The sequence below is a fragment of the Barbatula barbatula genome (assembly GCF_947034865.1).
Source record: "Barbatula barbatula genome assembly, chromosome: 9".
NCBI lineage: Eukaryota > Metazoa > Chordata > Actinopteri > Cypriniformes > Nemacheilidae > Barbatula > Barbatula barbatula.
In genome coordinates, this window is record NC_136772.1 from 2,599,642 (window position 1) to 2,620,470 (window position 20,829).

Consider the following 20,829-nt stretch of genomic DNA (forward strand, 5'->3'; position numbering starts at 1 on the left):
ACTACATAAATGGTGATAACTTTTTTAATGGATTGATGAATATGTTATTTTTTTAATAACATTTTTTTTTTAAGAAAATAAAAAGAATTTATCTTAATATGGATTAATAAGTAAACATGTACACTATACATATGATTTATAAACAATGTATATTTATTTTTAGATATATTTATAAAAAGAAAACCACAACCAATAACATTTATAGTCAATGTGTTCATTTTAAGAAATAACATTCAGCAGCAAATGACTAGTTGTATGTGTAAACATTTGGGTTCATTGGAAGACAATATATTTGAACTTGGAAAGGCTAAATTACTAACAATTAGCATTAATCATGAATCTAAAATAATAGAATCTTGTTTTTCTTAAAAAGCTGTAGTACTGATCATATCTCTTGGTTACCGCCCACAATCAGCCCTCAGATTTTTCGATTAATCATACAGGAAGGAAAGAGAAGAGGTAGAAATAAAAAAATATTCGCAAGTGACTCTCACATTGACCTGAATGGCCATATGTTTCACACACGTTTGAACAGAAGATCAATTGGTAAGAGCGTAAATGCTTCAATCTGTTTTACCTTCCAAAAATGATCAATTAAGAATTAGTGATGTTGTGGAAACGTTGTGATTAGAACATATTTGGTGTAATGCCTTTTATGTTTTCATGCACATTTATGCATTTAAATATACATTATGACTTGAATGTTTGGCCACACCTGTTCATCATGTTTTATTCCTATTTTTTACATCCTAGAATTTAACAGTTCTGTCATTTAACACATTACGCCTTTAAGTCATCAGTCATCTAATTGCAATTTATAAATATGGCTTTCCAAACTGTATTTTTTCATTAGATGCATATATGCACACATATAGAAAGCATTTCAGGACTACCCATGTATGCAGGACACCTCTATTCAGTCTGACTCTTTATTTTAAAGTGACAGAATAAGGCTTTAGGATTGTTTTTTATGTTCACAGTAAACATTAATGTAAGCATACAGACTTTTGACAGATTTTAAAGTGAGTTATGTAGTTTTAATAAGGGTAAGATGCAGTGCTGGACCAAAGTTAAACTTAAAAAGGATTACATTTTCACCTTTATGTTATTGAAGATGTATAAATGTGTATGCATGTTGTGTAGGGGTGCTTGGAGTGTAAAGTTAAGTTCAACGTTAAGTAAAGAATTACAGCAACACATGTGAGTCAGAAGAATGACTACTGTAGTCAAAAATGAGATCTACAAGATACACATTACAATTGTTGTTGCATAATGCATCTTTGCATTGTTTCCTGTGAGCTTTTTTGTTTTAAATGCATTTTTTACATTACAACTATTGTTCACTGATATCCTGTATAACTTTGTGCATTAAATTCAAGCTTGAACGTTAAGTGTTTCTCTGTTCTGTACACGTTTCATAATTTGATGTTCAATCAAACATGAGGGAGCATTAAAAGCTAATATTTTTTATACTATATTTTTTCTTGATTTGCAGCCTGACTGTAACATGGAAGCTACTACGATTGATGACATATACTCTGGAATGGTGTCACCGTGCTCCAACAGCGTAGAGCTTCTGAACGGCACAGTTTTTATGGTTATCTACATCATAGTCTTCTTCATCAGCTTGCTGGGGAATACAGTGGTGATACTTGTTGTGTATTTCATGGAATGCCACAGAGCGTCCACCGACATTTACCTCATGCACCTGGCAGTGGCCGACCTGCTCTTTTCTTTGACTCTCCCGTTCTCGGCCGTTGACCTTCACCTTAATCATTGGATGTTTGGCACCTTTATGTGCAAACTGGTATCGTGCGTGCAGGAAGCCACGTTTTACTCCTGTGTCTTCCTCCTGGCGTGCATTAGCATCGATCGCTACCTGGCCATCGTTAAAGCCACCCAATTCCTTTCCAGACAGCGCCACCTGGTACGGGTGGTTTGCGCGGTGGTGTGGCTGTTTGCCATTCTCCTATCCCTGCCCATTATCGTGCACCGTGAGGCCCTCTGGTCTGTGAGCGTGGAGGACGCTTACATATGTCATGAGAATCTGACCGAGACCATGGACGACTGGAGGGTGGGCCTGCGGATTCTCCGCCACACGGCTGGATTCTTCCTTCCGCTGGTTGTGATGGTCTTCTGTTACGGCTTTACCATGTACACGCTGTGTCACTTACGAAATAACCAAAGGCAGAAGGCCATGCGGGTCATCTTCTGCGTCGTTGTGGCGTTTGTCATCTGTTGGTTGCCCAGAAACATCACAGAGCTCATTGATAGCCTGATGCGTGGTCAATGGATCACGGATGACTGCGTGCTGAGAGACCGTTTGGATATGGCGCTGTCTATCACGCAGGCTTTGGCGTTCACCCACTGTGCCATCAATCCCATTCTGTACGCATTTATTGGGAAGAAATTCCGCAACCAGCTCCTGATGGCGCTCTTTAGGAAAGGCCTGCTGGGGAGGGAAACTCTTTCCAAATATAGAGTTGGATCTGTCTATAGCTCTGCGAGCTCAAGGCAAATGTCTATTACAGATAGGTAAAAATGTCAGCAGAAGTTAAGTGCTCCTGTGAGGTCTGCGGTGTGCCGAAAATGCATGTTTTATCACCCATAGTACTTAGATCTCTGAAAATGGGCTGAAAATGAAGTGTACACCCATATCAGTGCAAGCAAAAGAGCTTGGTGTCTGCCACGTGTAGATACATTTATTATTTACTCACCCTTGTGTCATTCCAAACTTGCAAAGCACAAAAGTATTAAATTGTTTTGTATGGGCACAAAATATTATTTTTGGGCAAACTGTTCCTTTAATGTTGATTTCAGGAGAATTCAATCCATTATAATTCACAAGAGTCAAACTGTTATACATTTTATGCCAAAGCTTTGCTTGCTGCCATTTTACTTACTCGATGTGTGTGAATGTTGTGTATAAACTGGGTATAAAGAGCAATTTAGCTTCTGTTACAAATTCTTCTTTTATTTTGGAAATAAAAATGTCATATCATTTAATAAAACAAATGTTCACATTTTTTTAATCTCAATGTGCATAATGTCTATGTTTGGTTAAGGCATTTTATGTTTCCTATTTTAAAAATGCATAAAGGTGTTTGGTTGGTTGGTGAGGGTGGGGGGACTTGCAGTTTCATGTCTTTGGAAAATGTATAAAACATTTTCATTACATTTCTAGAATGTTACTGTTTAGAGGTATGTCTGTTTTGTCATGCGATAACATGATTTCATCAACCAGTCCACTTCCCCTCAAAAAACACAACACAGAGAAGTGAAGTAATCCATTTTCTTTCTCAACACACCCCTACACAACACCGTGCTCGTAAATATAATTGCACAAATGATCCTAATGCAGTAAATAATTATATTCACGTTTTATCCTTCAAACACTATTTCAATTAATAAAAAATTTCCGCCAGGAAAGTCTTTGTCCGCCAGGATTTATTTCATAGCTATTTATAATATTCAATGATAAAAGTAGACAAACAATAACTTGCATTACATTCACATCTATATTGATGTATACTGATGCATGATCAGTATACTTTTTAAGATCGTTTCATTCAATTTATTCATTATCAGAATAATTTAAACAATAATAGTAGGCTATAATAGTTGCTGTGCTGCTGCATATATAACTGATGCTTATCAAAAGAGACATGTTTTTTTAGTCTGTGTGTCAATGTGTTTTGTTTAAGGTTCAGGATGTGGTAGGGCCTCACAAGTTTTCCACTGTCTGTGAAAACAATATTTAACATCAATGGGTTTTTAGTTAGGGTAAGGATCAGTAAATCGAGAGTTTTAGGTTTGGTGCATTTCACTCGACCAAATGTAAAATATTAAATTGTGTGGTTTAAATGAGAACAATCGAAAATACAAAGAGAACTTGAATTAGCTTCATTTTGCACACACACCCTTATAGAAATTACACATTCATTTAATTTGTTTTCATGTGATTACTGCGTAAGTCCAATGTGAAACCTATGGAATTCATGTAGTTTTTCTGTAAGGAACAAGACATTTCTTGCGTACCCATTACAAGAAATAAACAAATTGAATGTGTGAAATTGTGACAGAAGATATTAAAACACCAGGATTGGAAAACTGAATTTTAATCAAATATATTGCACAAGTTTTTATGGATATTATTAATGTCGTTCTTAACATATAACGTTAGTGCTAATCATTACTATTTCTTTTATATTCTTTATTTATTTGCCCTTAATGTTAACGCTTCACACTCCAGTCCATTTGGTGGCGGTATTGCGCCGCAAGCCGCCGTTCAAGCGCAGCAGAAGAAGAAGCGCTTGCACGCGTACATGTTTTCAGAAGAACTCTGCTTGTCAATAATCTGTTTAAACGTTTGCGATTCGTGTCGAGATTATTAACATGGATTTGTGAAACAAGGGATCTCATGTGGACATGAAGCTGAAGGAGTTGGAGAGTTGTCTTCAGCAGGTGGACGGGTTTGAAGAGCCCAAAATCCTCTTGGAGCAGTACCCCACCAGCCCTCATATAGCAGGTATTCTTCTTCTGTTGATGCAATGATAAGTAATCATAAACGAATGTAAACAATACGTTGTGAATACAAGACGATATAAGAATTATGTTTCGAAAGAAAATTCAATATAAAATATATGTTTTTTTATTAAGCAGCTTACATTGAGATGCAAGATAGTTTATTATATATATTTTTATTTTAGCTTTATAATAACCTATTGTTTTCTAATAGAATGTAGTTATTATATCAGTTATATTTTTGTGTACCCAAATAATCTTAAACATTTAAGCTTACATATGTATATTACATTTCATGACAGGTCATGACAAACATTCACTGACCCTAAATATAAACTGTTCCATTCACTTTGTTTTTGTCGTTTCTAACGAACTTCAAAGTAGAAATGTCGCAATTTTAAACATTTCTATGTAATGATCAATGTTCTCTCACTTCAGGCTGTATGTTATACACCATCCATAACACATTTGATGACATACAAAACAAGCTTGTAGCTGACTTGGGCTGTGGCTGTGGGGTGCTGTCTATAGGTGCATCAGTCCTTGATGCTGGGTATGACGGCTTTTCTTATACTGTATATATGGCTGATGCTTTCATCCAAAGCGATTTTGCATTCAGGGTATACTTTTTTATCTGCATTTGTCAGTATCTTGCACTTCCTACAGGTTTTGTGTGGGATTTGACGTTGACGAAGACGCTTTGGAGATATTCAAAAGAAATGTCGAAGAATTCGAACTGCCGAACATCGACGTCGTCCAATGTGACGTTTGTTCTATTGGATTGTTGTACGACAAGAAGTTTGACACGGTTATCATGAATCCTCCGTTCGGCACAAAGCATAACCAGGGTTAGTTTATGTAATAATCAATTTAACTTCTGTAAGTGGATGTATTTTAGAGCTTTAGAGGTGGAGGACCTTTCTGTCACAATTTCAAAATAATGCATGAAAACATAATTTTCTTATTTGGAATACTTATCAATTGTGCATAACAACACACAGTTTAACAGCTTAAAGTATGGGGTTTACTTTGATTTCACCATGGAGTAAACCTTGAGATTTACTGAAACGTTCAGCACTGTTTCTGTGTTTTTAATGTGAAGGTATTGACATGCAGTTTCTGAGGACGGCGATATCCATGGCCAGAACAGCTGTGTATTCCCTTCACAAGACCTCCACGCGAGATGTAAGTGGCCTCAGAATGGGAACACACATTGCATCTTTAAGCGCTGGGACCGCTCCAGTTTCAAACGATCTCCAAATCCAGCGTTATATCTATTCACCGCTTCTATGAACATCGCAACCATACTCAGAATGCATGAAACACCATTGCACATCCCCTTTAACTCTTCTTCGGTTTATCATTGAATTGTATTTCTCTGCAGCACATTCAGAAGAAAGCAAATGACTGGAAAGTGAAAATGGAAGTCATTGCAGGTAATATTTCTGTGTCTGGGTTTCACATGTGTATGGTGTTCTATGCTTTAGCGTGTAGGTTGTGATATGCATTATATAATAAATCATAAAGTAAATAAATATGCACATTTATCCATTTAGCAAATGCTTTTATCCAATGTTACTTACAAATAAGGATCAGCAAAACTATGATTTTTTATCCTGGTGTTGTTTCTCCACAGAGCTTAGATATGATCTACCAGCATCTTTCAGGTTCCACAAAAAGAAGTCGGTAGGTCAATATGTTTTCCTTTTACAGACCTGTAAGTACCCCCACATTTAAAGTTGCACTGGAAACATCCTGAATACGTGTTTATATAAACATTTTTCATTTTAGGTTGATATTCAAGTGGACTTCATTCGATTCACGCCAACATAGAAGGCAAACGCTTTTTATTTTTTTAACTCCATTCCTCAAAATTAATGTTATATTGTATCATAATGATAAGCAACATTGTTGTAACTACTTCACATTGTAACTTTTCACATTTTGGCATCATACACAGTTGAACAATAATCTCATAATATCTGAGAATATAATAAGAATAAATGATTACATCATAACCTTTGTACCACGAACCATGTTTCATATATAACAGTCAGGTTTGCATTGTCAGTTATCTGGTGTAGTGTTGCTGAATCATGGCTTACTGTGGCATTTGAGAATGACAGTTTCACATTCGATTGCCTCTAACAAATGAATTCAAGACTATTGAGTTCTAAGTGGACGTACCTCCATTGACATTTCCTTTTACTTTTTCAAGTGCTAACACGCTATTTATTTAACCATCCCAGTAGTACACAATTCAATTATTCATTTCATTTTGCAATGAGCATTTAGTGTAGTTGTTCACTTCTGCTGTGTAAAGTTTGCAGAAGTGCCGTTATCAGACGTAATCTGTCATGCTATTCAAATGTTGAAATATCCCTATCTTCCTGCACAGAGAACAGGCCAACCATCTTTAGTGCCTGTACATATTACACACAAAGATGTTACCACATTGACATCATCATAAGACACTTTACAAACTGAACACACAAACGCATCCGTGAGAGCGGGCGGCCGACGGAAGGTTTCCTAAAATTTCCCAGCAGTCCATCTCAGGGTCATATCTCTCTATACTCTGCAGGTACGCCCCCTTCGAGTATGAATATCCCCCCGCTACATAGATGCATCCGTTTATTACTGCAGCGCCACACTCCATCCTTCTCTCCTTCATCTTTGCGATCTGCCTCCATTCATTCTGCTCGGGGTCGTAACAGTCTGTGATGGTAGTCTGACCGCCGACGAGATACAGTTTATTGTTTAATGGCACAGAGCACAGGCCGTATTCTGAAAGAAGCAGAGAGTCTTTATATCACAGGTGATGGTGAAGTGTGTTAAAGATGTGGTTAAACTGATTAGCCAAAGTAACATGTTTTAGGCAAGTTTATTCAGATGTCTGGATCTGTCTTACCAGGATGTGGACATATTGTTATAATGCTCCATTCATTTACATCTGCCCTGTACATCTGAATCTTCTCAAAAGTGCAGCTTCCTCTGTACCCATAATGCCCTCCGGTAACATAGATTCTGTCATTTATTACACAAGCACTAGAATTTCCAACACCTGTAAATGTCGAAAGAGAGATACTTCAAACAACTTAAGTTTTTTTTGATAAACCATATAATATATATTTTTATATGTATGGTAAAACGGAAGTTCTGGTCATTGCAGGAGAATAAGTTAAGACATGACTTTTGACCGGTTTTCTTAGTTTCTCAATCACAGGGCTTTAAGGTGACTTAAAATACTAACTAAAAAAGACAGTGCTAGCATTACAATAAGCTAAAAACAAAAAACAGTATTTTTTTAGGGTTATTTTTTATCTTTTTTGTAATGCCAAGCTCTAGAGTTTTTGGGGTAGAAATCGTGGGGTGGGTGGGTTTCCTTCTACATGTTTTGCTATGTTGTTACTCTGGTAACTTCCAGCATAAGTAAAGGTCATCGATGTAATATCAGAAATGATGGCATTTACTATAAATTTACATCTTTTGCTGTTGTATATTGTTTATATAGACAATGTCATTTATTGTTTGTTGTCCTTCTCATGAGGAAAAACTAAATAAGAATACCATTATACCAAAGTTGCATAAACGGTTAGATCTTAAATCCTGAATGGGTTTTGTTTAGTCTTTATAGAGAAAATGAATTGGAAAAACTTCCAGAAAGGGGCTGTCACAAAACCACACTAGGACCATTGTGGTAAAAAGAATGAGCAACATCTACAAAATCTGAAAAATAAATAACTAAATAAAATGAAAAGTAATTAATCGGCCTTGATTTGGGTCATTTGTGTGTTTTCTCTTTTTTTGCACAATGAATCGTACTCAAAATACAAACGTCTGTAGATTATTTACAATATCATGTGTAATAGTAACACAATGTTAAAAATCATGTTTTCTGTGTCTAGTCAAGATACATACAAGATACTGTGTCTAGTCTAGTCACATCCTTAACCTTGTGTTGTCCCTTTGATTTATTTAACACAAAAATGTTAGCTCAAGAAATGTGAGGTATTAATATCACGGTTCTTATCAATACACAATCCAAGGCAGCTGAAAAAGTGTGTGATTATAGATCCATCGTGCTGTAAAAAGAACAAAAAGAACTGCGTTTCGCATACCTTGTATCATATCCGCCACAGGGAGCCATTTCTTTTTCAAAGGGTCATAGAATTCAGTTTCTTGTGTAGGGGCTCCTGCTGTGTATCCACCTATGGCGTAAATACATCCCTGTAAAGCCACCGAACAATGATAATACCTGGCTGTAAGCATTGGGCATCCTTCCGTCCATTCATCTGTGTCTGTTTCATAAATCCATACGGTATCTAAAGCATCCACAGTTTCTGTCCTGTAGCCCCCGGTCACATAGATATTAGGGCCCAAGAGTACAACACTGTAACTCTCCCGTGCAAAATCGGGCATGTCTTTTCTTTGAGTCCACGTGTTGGCGATAGGGTCCCATGTGTGGACTTCGCTCAATGGATGCCAGTAATATCCTCCTATAACGTACAAGCTGCTTGTCAGTGTCTTGCAGCAATGAGATAAATCATTGCTTGGTTTTAAAGAGCTGACGATGAGAGAGCGAAGTTTGTTTTCAGGGCAACGGCTGTGTAGATCTAAAGCAGTTCTGAGGTAAACGTCATCCACCTCGAGATGAACGCCGGCGAGAAGCTCCTGAAGGTGGCCTATTCGAGTCAACGTGTCATGAGCGACCCACTTCACCACTGCCTCCAATAACGTCTCTTCTTTCCATACGTTGAGGTTCTCTGTGGTCAGCATCACCTTGAGCTTTTGGAAATCCACCTCGTAAAACTCCTCCTGATCCGTGAGCTCGGCAAACCGTCCCAGCATGACCCTCAAAGCTTCTCGCTGCAGGGCGGAGCACACGTGAAGCTCAGCGAACGAATGCATCCCGAGGCAGTTATCGATGTCCAGCAGGCGAATAAGAAAGTTCTCGCAGGCTTTTTTGACGGAGGTGAACTGAAGTAGGTCTGCAGCCTCCAGAAGGCTCTGAACGTTGGTTTGGGTTATGCTGATCTTTGAGGTGTAGACGTAGTTTATCAAAGAACCAAGAATGTTTCCGTCTGTGCAAGGCAGGCTGATGATGTCATTCTCACGCTCCCTCATGTCTAATGTGAACATTAACTTGAAGTAGGAGCTGCGTGCAGACAGGACCACCTTGTGACAGTGGAAGACCTGACCTGATGAGGACCGCAGGGTGATGTCTGTGAACACACCGCTGGTGTGAAACTGATGGAGAACGTCCAGCAACTGGGATGAGTGCGTCTCATCACAGAACTCGTAGGAGTAACTGCTGTGACCTTTTACAGACATTTTAGCTGGAAAGAGAAAGTGGTCAAATTAGTTTTCAATGTCACTAAACAATTCATTGGAAAATAGAAACCCTCATGATAATATGGTGTGATAACTGTTGTGAATCTAATATAAGCTTCACACAGTCAGATAACACGTGGAATATCGGATAAATCGGATAAAAACTCAGGCATGAGTAAAATGATATTAACACAATTTTTAAAAGTCATGTGATGTCAATATCATTTTTACATATGTTCCCATATCTTGAAATCAAGTTGTCAGGAGTCTATAACAATAAAAACTAAAATAATTCTAAAAAATCATTATTTAAAATAATAAAAAATGTGCAAAAGAATGCAGTGAAACATGTTAGCAACCCATATGATATTTTTGTCGTTTAAAATATTAATACAAATACTTGGATAACAATTTAAAACACAACATACTTTTATCAATAACCAATTTATTTGGAAAAGATATGAATATAGTTATAGTTGACACATATCCAGTACAGGTGTCCTATGGTGTGACACACAATAAAAAAAATTGAAAACAAATTGTTATAATATTTTATTTATAATATATAAAAGCATAAGAGAGATTTATCTTCATTGTTAGTTATTTTTCTACATTTTTGCTGTCGCAATAGGACACATGAAGGGTATATTTGTCACAATTATGAATTCTAATTATGAATTATAAGTAAAATACACTTAGCATATTTATATTACATTTTTGAGGGGCGAACATGGCACTTGTTGAATATCAACTAAAACAAACAGCATACCAATGCAAAGATGTGGATTTTCAAAATGAAAACCTTTCAAAATGACATTTCTGTTATATAAGGAAAGGGAATGCATTAGGGTATAAATATGAGATAACACCTCTTCGTTGAACAAAAGATGGAGTGGTTCAACAATAAAGACATGTGTACAGCCGTCTTTGCTCATCTTTCCAAGGGTGACCTCATAGATGCATGAATATATAGCAGTTCAATTACCCCAAAACCTTCACATTTATGATTAGAAACTGTGAATTAGATCTCAACACACAAAACTACTACTAGAACAAGAACAAATGTACATGCAATCTTACTGAGAAACAGCACTTCCCCGTGTGACAACTAGCCCCGGCGTACCATGCATAATAAAACAAGCTTACCTGGCCAATGATCGACAGCCTTTCTCTTTCAACGTCGCGTTGTTGTAGTTTATTCTCACCGTGCGACTTCTCCTCGGACATATCAGACATGTGGCTCCTGTATTTAGCCCCATGCAGTCACTAGAGAATGCAGAGCTCCTATTTTGGTCTCTGTGTATATCTGGACACGCTCTCCGCTGTCAAAACAGCAGCGTCCTTCACCCACAATACCCCCCAAGCATCATTTATTGCATTTGCTCTTAAATGGCACAACCTGATGGCTTTTTCCGACACATGTGACCTGCTGAATTCTTTTCACGTTGTGGTCGTCACGGATGGCTTGAATCTTAATCCTAATACGGTTTAATCCCGTTGCATAACGAAGCCTGAAGGTTACAGAAATAAATCTATTTCTTTATCGTTTTCTGAAGGCAAGAGGGTTTGTTTATTGCTCGGCGACTGAATGAATTATGAATTATTTGCGTGTAGTTACTATTTAGTCTACAGGGTCCATAAAACGAGCAAAACATAACCCACGGTTACCATAGAAACTGCTTGAGGGTCATTCTGTGATGCGAATGGAAGATATTCCAGTTTATTTTACAGTAAACTCTGCTGATAAAAACAATATCAATTATAACGGATTTATTACAAACATCCTATACAAACCATCCGTTATTTACCATAAAAACATCGAGTGTTTTGTGTCTTGGTCTTATTTCAGTATAGGATGCAGCAGATACTTTTGATTTTGACAAATGTAATATAAATATGTCTATTATATAAAACATATATGACATTATATTTAGGCTACATATGATTGAACCAAATTGCCGAATGTGGTAAGTAGCCGTGCAAGCGGGATAATAGAAGCAGCCGGATGTTACAAGACACAAGGGCTTATTTCTGCCTTACATATCCGTCATATATCCCCACCTCCTACATAAAATGTCAAAACTGTCCTTGAGGTTAATTAAGAGTGATGACGTATATGTCTTAATTGAGTTAGTTCATTATTACAATTTTGGTGACAGCACTGACACATAATGTGACACGGTGCGCTTTTATTGTAAACTTAAACCCAAAAATTAGGTCAGTTTGTATTTACATCTATGCATTTGGCAGACGCTTTTATCCAAAGCACCCTACTATACATTTGTATCCGAGTATGTGCAATCCCCGGGATTAAACCCCTTTTCTGTCACCAAGCTCTAACCTAAGTTTATAATGTTATAGACAGGTTAATCTAGTTAATATCTTTACCATCACCTTTCCCGGTTTCACTGGCTTAGAAGCCGGACTATGCAGGAATTAAATTGGGATATTTAAGAAAACATGATACAAGATATGTCAGGGCAAATTATTTTCTTTTAAGACAGCTCAAACATTCAGTTTAGTATGGGACTAGCCTTCAGCCTTGTCTGTGAAACCAAGCAAAGGTGCTTTAACACACATACATATGAGGGCCGAACATTGTTGAATGTCAACTAAAACAAACAGCAAACCAATGCAAAGATGAATGCAAAAACCTTCAAAATGACATTTCTGTCATCATTTTCACGCCCTGCTGTCATTTATAACCTGTATGACTCTTGCGCAGAACACAACAGAAGATATTTTGAAAAATGTTGTCAACGGCCCCCCATTCACTTGCATCGGTTACAATACAAGTGAATGGGGGCTGTGCAGTTCTGTTACCAACATTTTTCAAAATATCTTCTTTTGTGTTCTGCAGAAGAACGGAAGTTATATCGGTTTGAAAAGGGCGTGTTAATGAGGACAGAATTTTCTCCCAATTTTCTCCACACACAGGACCTCCCATCAGAGTATATCTCCATGCAGTACCGCTGATTACCACTGGAGGACTCTATTTCCACACCTGCAGCTGTCAAAACTCCTGAGATTTAAACAGCCTGCTTCACCAGCATAACCAGCTAAAACCAGGCAGGCAAGGCTGGTTTTTCAGCAGTGATACTGGTAAGTCCAACCAACTCTTTAGTCAATCTGTGTATAAATAACACAACTTTATACTTTCCATTTACGTGTAATGTGTGCATGCGTGTGATCCTTCTCATTCACTTCTGTGTAGACCATGATGACATAAGTCGTGGTGTCATTTTGACATCATGCCGTTTTTATAATGTCACATTTTATCACACGATTGTATTTTGTGTAGGTTTGATTTAGTCGGCCACACGTGTATATGTGACATGCTTTGCGTGTTTATTCTGTAACATTCAGCTACGCGAACTCACACAAAATATGTTTTCCTATCACCTTTGATGTTATCTGATCTACCAGAGGAAGATGCGACAGGCAGGACACGAGAGACACTGTTTGGAGTCGGATGTTATTACCCTCAACAGAAAAGCAGAAAGAGTGGACACGTCTTATATGAATAAAGGACGATATAAATACCATGCACCATAGAGGGAGGTCAACCATTCTTCTGGACTAAACAGGTCATGAGCACGATACTAATGTGACAGACAATATTGCTAATAGATGGGGAAACTTACAAGTCTGACATTAATAGCGAATGCAGGAAAAACATTCAAGGAAGCAAATCAAATATAATCAGGATATGAGGGGAACAGTGTTTTCAGTCTTCCACGCAGGTTTTGGTATTTCAAATGACATTGTGATGAGCTCTCATGTCATGACTTCACTGCAGCTACTTGATTTAGACTTTCCTTGGCAGCATGATACAAAATATAACAACAGCAAAGCCCTGCAATCATTTATCAGAGTTCTGTCATGTTTTGTTCACCAATGCTATGCAATGAAGGAAAGAAACACTGGAAAAACATTGGAAATGGAATTTGACATAAGTGACAGAGTTCAGATTCCACTTCATCAATACAGTACACTGGCCAAAAACGACTGGTCTCTGCTTCCCTCTACTGGTCTAAAAGAAGAACAACTAACCTCTGGTGCACCTGACACATGAATAATCTATTTCATTCACGTGGTTTGCTCCACATGATTCTGGTTCATGATTCTGGCCTTCAAGAATCAGTTGAGGAAGTTCAACCTACCGCAGGAGCTGACCCAGTTCTACTCAGTGGTCATCGAATCTGCTCTGTGCACTTCAATAACTGTTTGGGATGGCTCAGCCACCAAATCAGACCTATGAAGACTATACAACGGACAGTTCGCAGTGGTGAGAAGAGTATAATTGCTCCCTTGCCAACATATCAGGACCTGTACGATTCCAGAGTGAAAACGGGGCAGGGAAAATCATCATTGACGCCACAAACAAATATTATGAACTGTTGCACCCTGGTCCTTCGGAGCACCAAACGCCGGGACTTCCAGACACAGAAGCAGCTTCTTCCCCCAGGAAATCTCCCTCCTCCCTGCTCCTTAAAATTATAATTCACCCAAAAATTTGTAATTTGCTCACTTCATGTCATTTCATACCTGTATAAAAAAAATCTGATGAACACAGAGAAAGATATTGGAAGAATGTAGGCAATTTTGTGACATCATTGACTGCCATAGTAGGAAAAAGTGACTGGTAGTCAATGGTGCCCCAGAACGGTTTGTGTTCCTCAATTCTTCAATATATCTCACTTTGTGTTCAACAAAACAACAAATTATAAAATATTTGTATTCCTGTCACAAAACTGAAAATTGCTAAGATTTGTACAAATATCTTTCTTTGTGTTTAACAGAACAAATAAATGTATATAGTTTTCAACAACCTGAGCGTGAGTAAATGATGACAGAATTTTTATTTTTGGGTGAACTATCCCTTTAAGTGCTGTAATATAAAAATATATAACAAATAACTGCTAAAATAATAAAGAAAGAAAATAAACACGCTTTGGTGTATTTTAATTGGTCGGAAACAATTCAAATATACATATTTAGCTTACTGCGTCTGTAATATATACAATTATACTATTAGCTATTATAAAATGAGTTTTATCCAGAATTTGTCTTTTTGATGTTCTCTCTCTCCTTTATTAGATGACGGAAGCTGTTTATACCTCACATTCGATGGTGCAAGCATCTTGTTACTGTGTTTATAAGTGTATTCTCATGGGGCGGTTTCCCGCACATGGGCTAGTGTAAACTAAAAACACTGACACATCTTAAAATACGTGACAAAAGGTGTCATTGAGGTGTCTCAGAAGTAATGATTTTTTTGTAATGCATGTTTGTAATTATATACAAAATATATGCATTATCAGCTGTTTCTATGGGCCACTATACATCCGCTATATTGTAACAGTGCAAGCCGGTCTGTGTTGCCACAGGATTGGGTTACTTTTAAACCGTTGCTGTGTGTTGTGGAAGAATTTTGTTATTTGGCTTGCAATCTTAAGATTATTTTTTTTATGGAAGTTAATGTCTGTTATTTGGACTAGGGACATTTGTCTAGTGAAGATTGATTTTATTTACACAGCTGTGGGAACTGTGAGTGACGTCAATGGACCGTTCCAAGATGGCGGACTACGTGTCTGAAGCACTCAAATTAGGAACCTAGTTATATATATCTATATTTGAACAGACCCTTACTGTCTGAACGCGTTCTTTTATAGCAGGCAGGCTTGTGTCAAGAGGACATATCACCACCTGATGACATAAATTTGAAAGTCTTCATCTTGAAAATGTCAGATAACATTGATAGAAAGTATGTAGCTGTCAGTGGTTAAATTTAAGTTAGATAATACTAATTTAGGGCAACCAATTACCAAGCAATGTTTCATTTTTCCCAGTCTGTGGTGTAAAGAGGTCGCATTAGCAAGTAAAGAAAAAGACACTGCAGCAAAACACGGTCAGGTCAGTTTGTCTGAATCATCTGGTCGTTCATTCGCTTATCCAGCCACAGTTTTATGTGAAAAACCTGTCTAACCTCATCCAGGGTTCAGATAACTTCTCGAGAACCTGTGTGTCCATCTGGAAACTCGAACCAGTCGTGCAAATGTCTGATATTGTTTCCTTGCAATTACAAAAAGATTCCTGCTTCCAAAAGTACAGGTGTGCGAGACTCGGGCTAGAGAAGAGATGTAAAAGGTTAGATGGCAAAAGGTAAACTTTTATTTGACATCATTTCAATTAAAGTAGTTAATAAATGAACACTAAAACAAATATATATATATTTATCAGATTGTAGCAATTTACCACGACCCAAAGTCCACACTTCTTTCAGGATCATGAATACATTTGACAGCCTCCTGCAAAATATAATTCGATTACATTCAGTGGACCGTCAGTCTGTAGGTCTTGATCTGAACTCTGGACCCTCTGGAGAGAGTAAGTTGTTCTTTAAATACTGCAGATGTTACCTCTTGGCCATCAATTTGGCAGATTGCCTCATAAACCCTTGAATTGTTTCCGGATCTAATACACCTGTCATCGTGCACTTCATACCGGGAATTAAAGGACTCTGAAGAGCATACAAAAATAACATTATGGTAACATTTCATAACCTGAAATACGGCACAACCATATCCTCATGCGTGAGAGAACAATCCACACCTCGTGTGGAAATGTAGGAGGATAATTCATTATTGTGTAATTCTGTGGAGCAAGTGTTTGCAGTTGTGGTTGTTGTGCGGTTCGCAGATATTTCAGAGGTTATATCTGACTCAGATATTTTATAATAATAAACTTATTTTATATATGGTTCGAACTTCTCTTGGCACTTTAAAACAAAAGTAAAGAAATTAATAAATAATAAAATAAAATGTTTAGTTTATCACTTGTTAAAATGGCACTTAGCTTGAGCACTTAAACGCTGCAATAACAAAGGTGGTCCATACAACTTGGTTTATACAAATGCTTACAAAATATAAAAAAGCAACTTAGTGTCATTCTGCTGCAAAATATCTATGTAAAGCTGCGTTGAAAAGCGTGACAAGTTCCATATAAATTCAATTATACCAAAAATGATTTACTGGAATGATTGAAATGTGTCATATCGCTGTAAATTGAAACACTCGCCTATTCACTGTTAGAGTTTGCTGCCCTTATTTTTCTACAAGAAAGTATTTTAACAGCGATGAATAACAAACACAGTAATGATGGTGTTAGTGGTGCTGTGAAGACCGTGACTATTGTTCATTATCATGGGTATGGATTTCTCAAAACCCCTTACCTGAATGACATCTCAAATCGTATGTTAAGAGATTATTTATAAAAGCGCTCATTTTGATTAGCAAATGGGAGAAAAATCGAGCTGATACTAGCTCTGTAAAGTTGAATGTCCATTGTCATTTTGATGCATGGCATCTGTCTTATAGTCCTGTTCTCAAAGCTCACTGGCCAGACTGGCCGAGTGCCCACCAGTGATGATGTCCGCCTGCTTTTGAATTGATCTCTTCCTGCCATGCGAGTCCATGGATCCTACTACATTCCATTACAATGAATGCATAAGCACAGACACAGAGGAGTGTAGATGTTATTGCCAGACCCTGTCATTACTCAGCCAGTCGCTAGTAAAGTTGTACATACAGTGAACTGGCGGATGGGGGTGAGACTATCAATCAAAGTGATGCTGGAGTTGCGTTCGTGTGTCTGAGCGAAGATACTGATCAGACCTTTTACTACCAACATTCTGCAAGCCAGCGAGGTGTTTATGAACAAAGTATGTCAAAGGTCAGAGAGGAGAGACAGGTGATGAAATGTCTGGATGTTTGTCTTGTTTTAATGGTAGGGTTGTCACTTCACTGTTCAGTTGCTTAGCTTTGTGTACCTTGGAGGAACACTTTTTTGTTATTTATTATCAATACTTTTGTCTGTTCTTTCTTGGACAAAGATGACTAACTATGGAACTTTAAGTCATGCTGCGATGAGTCAACTATGTGTCATCTATGAATGGTCAGTTAGCTCATGCTTTCTTGAGATAGGGTTAGGGATTGCTGTTTTAATTTCTTAACCATGAATGTTTGTCTTTTAGATCTTCAAGCAGAAGCCGGTCCTTCTTAGTAAACAGTAAAACAGATCTGACGTGTTTTGACCAGGATGTTGGCCGGATTACTTACTGTATTGTTGGTTATGTAGCCTCTCTGGGTGTCTCCCTGTAATCGTGCGTATCTTGTACAAGTACAAAGACATTATCACGCCAGTAATGTGTACCCGCAAAGCTGTTTGTGGAAAAAAGAATGCACTTGTTCAGACATGATGGAACATTCAGCTTAGCGCACAGTCAACATTTTTGTGGTAACAGGGTGGATGGGGTCCCTGTGAGTTTAAGCACTCACCCCCTTTTTGAAGTAAAAAGATATCAGGACAGGAGTTTCAAAAGGGTCATGTTTCATTTTAAAGTCAGCCTATTGAAATCCGGATAGTACAATCTTGATATTGACTGTTTTGAATGGTCACATATCTCAAAGTACTTGAATATACAATGCAAACAAAAGTAAAGAACGGGTGAAAGATCATTCTGAACAGATGATGCACAAGAAGATCAGACATTGATGAATATATTGTGTCTGATGCAAATGAACACTCTCCGATCTCTATCCACACTTAAATGTCATGTTGAGTGTTTAGACTAGTCTCAATTCTCAAAGCACGTAAAAATGCAAACAAGGGGAAAGAACAGGCCAAAATGTCCACTCCTCACACAAGACAAAAGATCATTCAGACGATTTACTGAAAGACGTCATGGTTATGGCAAATTACACTAAAGTATTAATGCAAACAACGACTATAGCTAAAATGAACCAGACGAACCAGTCTGTTTAAAACTGAGTAGAACCCGACGAGGAAGCTTAACGTCTTAGATCCAAACAAAATATTAATATTTTAACAAATGTTTTTCAAATGTTGTCATCATTTACTTCATTTATAGATATTATGGAAACAATTTTAGTGACTCAGAACCCCAGTTAACACTTTTCTTGTACAGACGTAAGAACAGTGATTTGTGGGGTTAGAAAAACATGAGAGCAAGTGAATGCGATACATCTGATATAAAGTCGTTTAACCAGCTCTTCTCAATAGTCCGCCACACCCCCAACATCTGCTCCTTTTCCGGTTCATTCGTTTCCATTCAACAGACTCCTGAAAATCACGGACTGCATTCCCCATAATCCTTTGCACCAGCTTGTCACCATGATTGCACCCGCACCTGATCATCATTCCCTGGACTCTTCTGTTCAATGTCAGATCTAGTTTTACAATTTTGTTCTTGCGCCGACTACTTTGTATTTCCGTGGCTTTACTCACCTGTCTGCACTTGCGTCAACCCTTGAAATAAACCTCTACAGTATACCTCAGTTCCCCTGTGTGGCATCGTCCATCTGTCCTCTGGTAGTGTTACAAAAATAACTGAGAATTTCCAGGAATAAAACAAACAGCACAACGGTTGCACCAAAACCCATTTTTAATGTCTTAAGACATTTTGACCTTTTTAATGAAGTCTCTTTGAATGATGCTCGATTTGGCAGCTGCGTTATCGATCAGATCAGTTTGCATTCCTCTTACTCAGTCAGTCAGATAAGATATGCTAATTTTCTTAAATGAGCCTTAAACGGTTTAGCCCCTGCCTACATAACAGAGCAGCTATCACATTACAACGCATCACGCTCTCAAAGATCTCAAAACTCTGGACTTTTGAGAACACCTAGAATAACTAAATCCACCAAAGGGGGTCGAGCTTTCTCATATGTAGCACCTAAACTCTTCCTTCCCGACACCATTCGAGGGTCAGACACAATCTCCCAATTTAAATCTAGATTAAAGACACATCTTTTCAGCCAAGCATTCTCTTAATGCATACAGCAGCTACGCTAATTATTCTCTTTCTGCCTTCCTTCCCCGCCTCGGGATGCCCGAGGTAGGGAGAGATCAGACCAGACCCAGATGAACGTCATATGCCCATCCCTAACTAGAGATTAGGTCAGCTCCATCTGAACATACTTTTCCATCCTCCTGCGAGAGCCTGCGGACTAACTGACCATCCCAGCTCCACCTCAGTCAATTCCATCTCCACCCAAGAGCAAAGACGGACTACTGGTCACATTAATGTTAAATTTACAACACTTAATATTTAATGCTAAACTTACATGACATGACAGCAGTTTGAAGTAGCTGCACTCAGTAACATTAAGCCATTACTATTTGCCCTGCTTATAACATTCCTCTGTTGTCTGATATTGATCACAAAATTTGATCAAAACAGTTTAAACAAATTAAATTTCCTAAATTTGAATCAAAGATGCACGATGTGAAATGCGCTATATACATTTAATTGAATTGAAATATCAAAGGAATTGTTCTGGCCATTTCAGAGGGAATGTTGTACCCTGGTCATTCACTGGTTTTTTACACCAACAAACTCCTTAACCACAGAATCACACAAAAAAGATAATTTAAATGAATAAATGTTAGGGAGTAGCTCATTCAAAGTATCAATGACATTGCTTTATTTAGAAGACAATCAAGTGCAATACAAAGGAGTGTTTTCAACATTTTGTCTAATCCGCAAACAAACAGGTGGTGTCTACAAAGCAATGTTTACAAGTAGGACTACTAACTTCATTGTTCAGTTGTGTAACAGTTGATCTGCTGTTGTCCCAGATTTTCAAGTAACAAGATATTTGTTCTAACATGTATCAGTGTTGCACAACAAACTGTATTTTACAAAACACTGCATTGCTCAGAGCTTCATTGTCAAGTGAACTGTACAATCAGCCAATGTCATCAATCAAACCATCCCTCTCACACGTCTAGTGTTGGGAAGACTCATTTCTAGTTAGTGGGCTTGATGAGGTGGTTCATGTGAACCAGTTGAACCAGAAACGATTCGCCTACACAAGTTCATTTGAGGATTTTTATGCACTACCATACCAATTGTTTTATTTCTTATATACACATTTCATTAAACAC

General features: G+C 37.7%; 3 protein-coding genes across 4 annotated transcripts; 2 read left to right on the top strand and 1 right to left on the bottom strand.

The window, feature by feature from the left end:
- The first annotated feature begins 482 nt into the window (after positions 1-482).
- On the top strand, positions 483-3,004 carry cxcr2 (chemokine (C-X-C motif) receptor 2). Its single transcript, XM_079464943.1, has 2 exons — positions 483-546; positions 1,496-3,004. Exon 2 carries the CDS (start codon positions 1,508-1,510, stop codon positions 2,537-2,539), a length of 1,032 nt encoding a protein of 343 aa, XP_079321069.1. The 5' UTR covers positions 483-546; positions 1,496-1,507; the 3' UTR covers positions 2,540-3,004.
- A 1,255-nt stretch (positions 3,005-4,259) lies between these two features.
- On the top strand, positions 4,260-14,919 carry mettl5 (methyltransferase 5, N6-adenosine). Of its 2 annotated transcripts, XR_013787090.1 has the most exons (9): positions 4,260-4,528; positions 4,963-5,077; positions 5,191-5,372; positions 5,627-5,709; positions 5,909-5,960; positions 6,161-6,210; positions 6,316-6,360; positions 12,796-12,960; positions 13,285-14,919. XR_013787090.1 is itself a non-coding variant. In XM_079463507.1 (7 exons), the coding sequence occupies exons 1-7, from the start codon at positions 4,429-4,431 to the stop codon at positions 6,355-6,357; spliced, it is 624 nt and encodes a 207-aa protein (XP_079319633.1). In that variant the 5' UTR covers positions 4,260-4,428; the 3' UTR covers positions 6,358-6,542. The 2 variants fall into 2 exon arrangements, 1 of the variants encoding a protein (XP_079319633.1); XM_079463507.1 differs by lacking the exons at positions 12,796-12,960; positions 13,285-14,919 and having other exon boundaries at positions 6,316-6,542.
- klhl23 (kelch-like family member 23) lies at positions 6,356-11,311 on the bottom strand. Its single transcript, XM_079463506.1, has 4 exons — positions 11,005-11,311; positions 8,646-9,863; positions 7,436-7,588; positions 6,356-7,311 (listed from the first exon to the last, which is right to left on the bottom strand). The coding sequence occupies exons 2-4, from the start codon at positions 9,856-9,858 to the stop codon at positions 7,001-7,003; spliced, it is 1,677 nt and encodes a 558-aa protein (XP_079319632.1). The 5' UTR covers positions 9,859-9,863; positions 11,005-11,311; the 3' UTR covers positions 6,356-7,000.
- Positions 14,920-20,829: the final 5,910 nt, after the last annotated feature.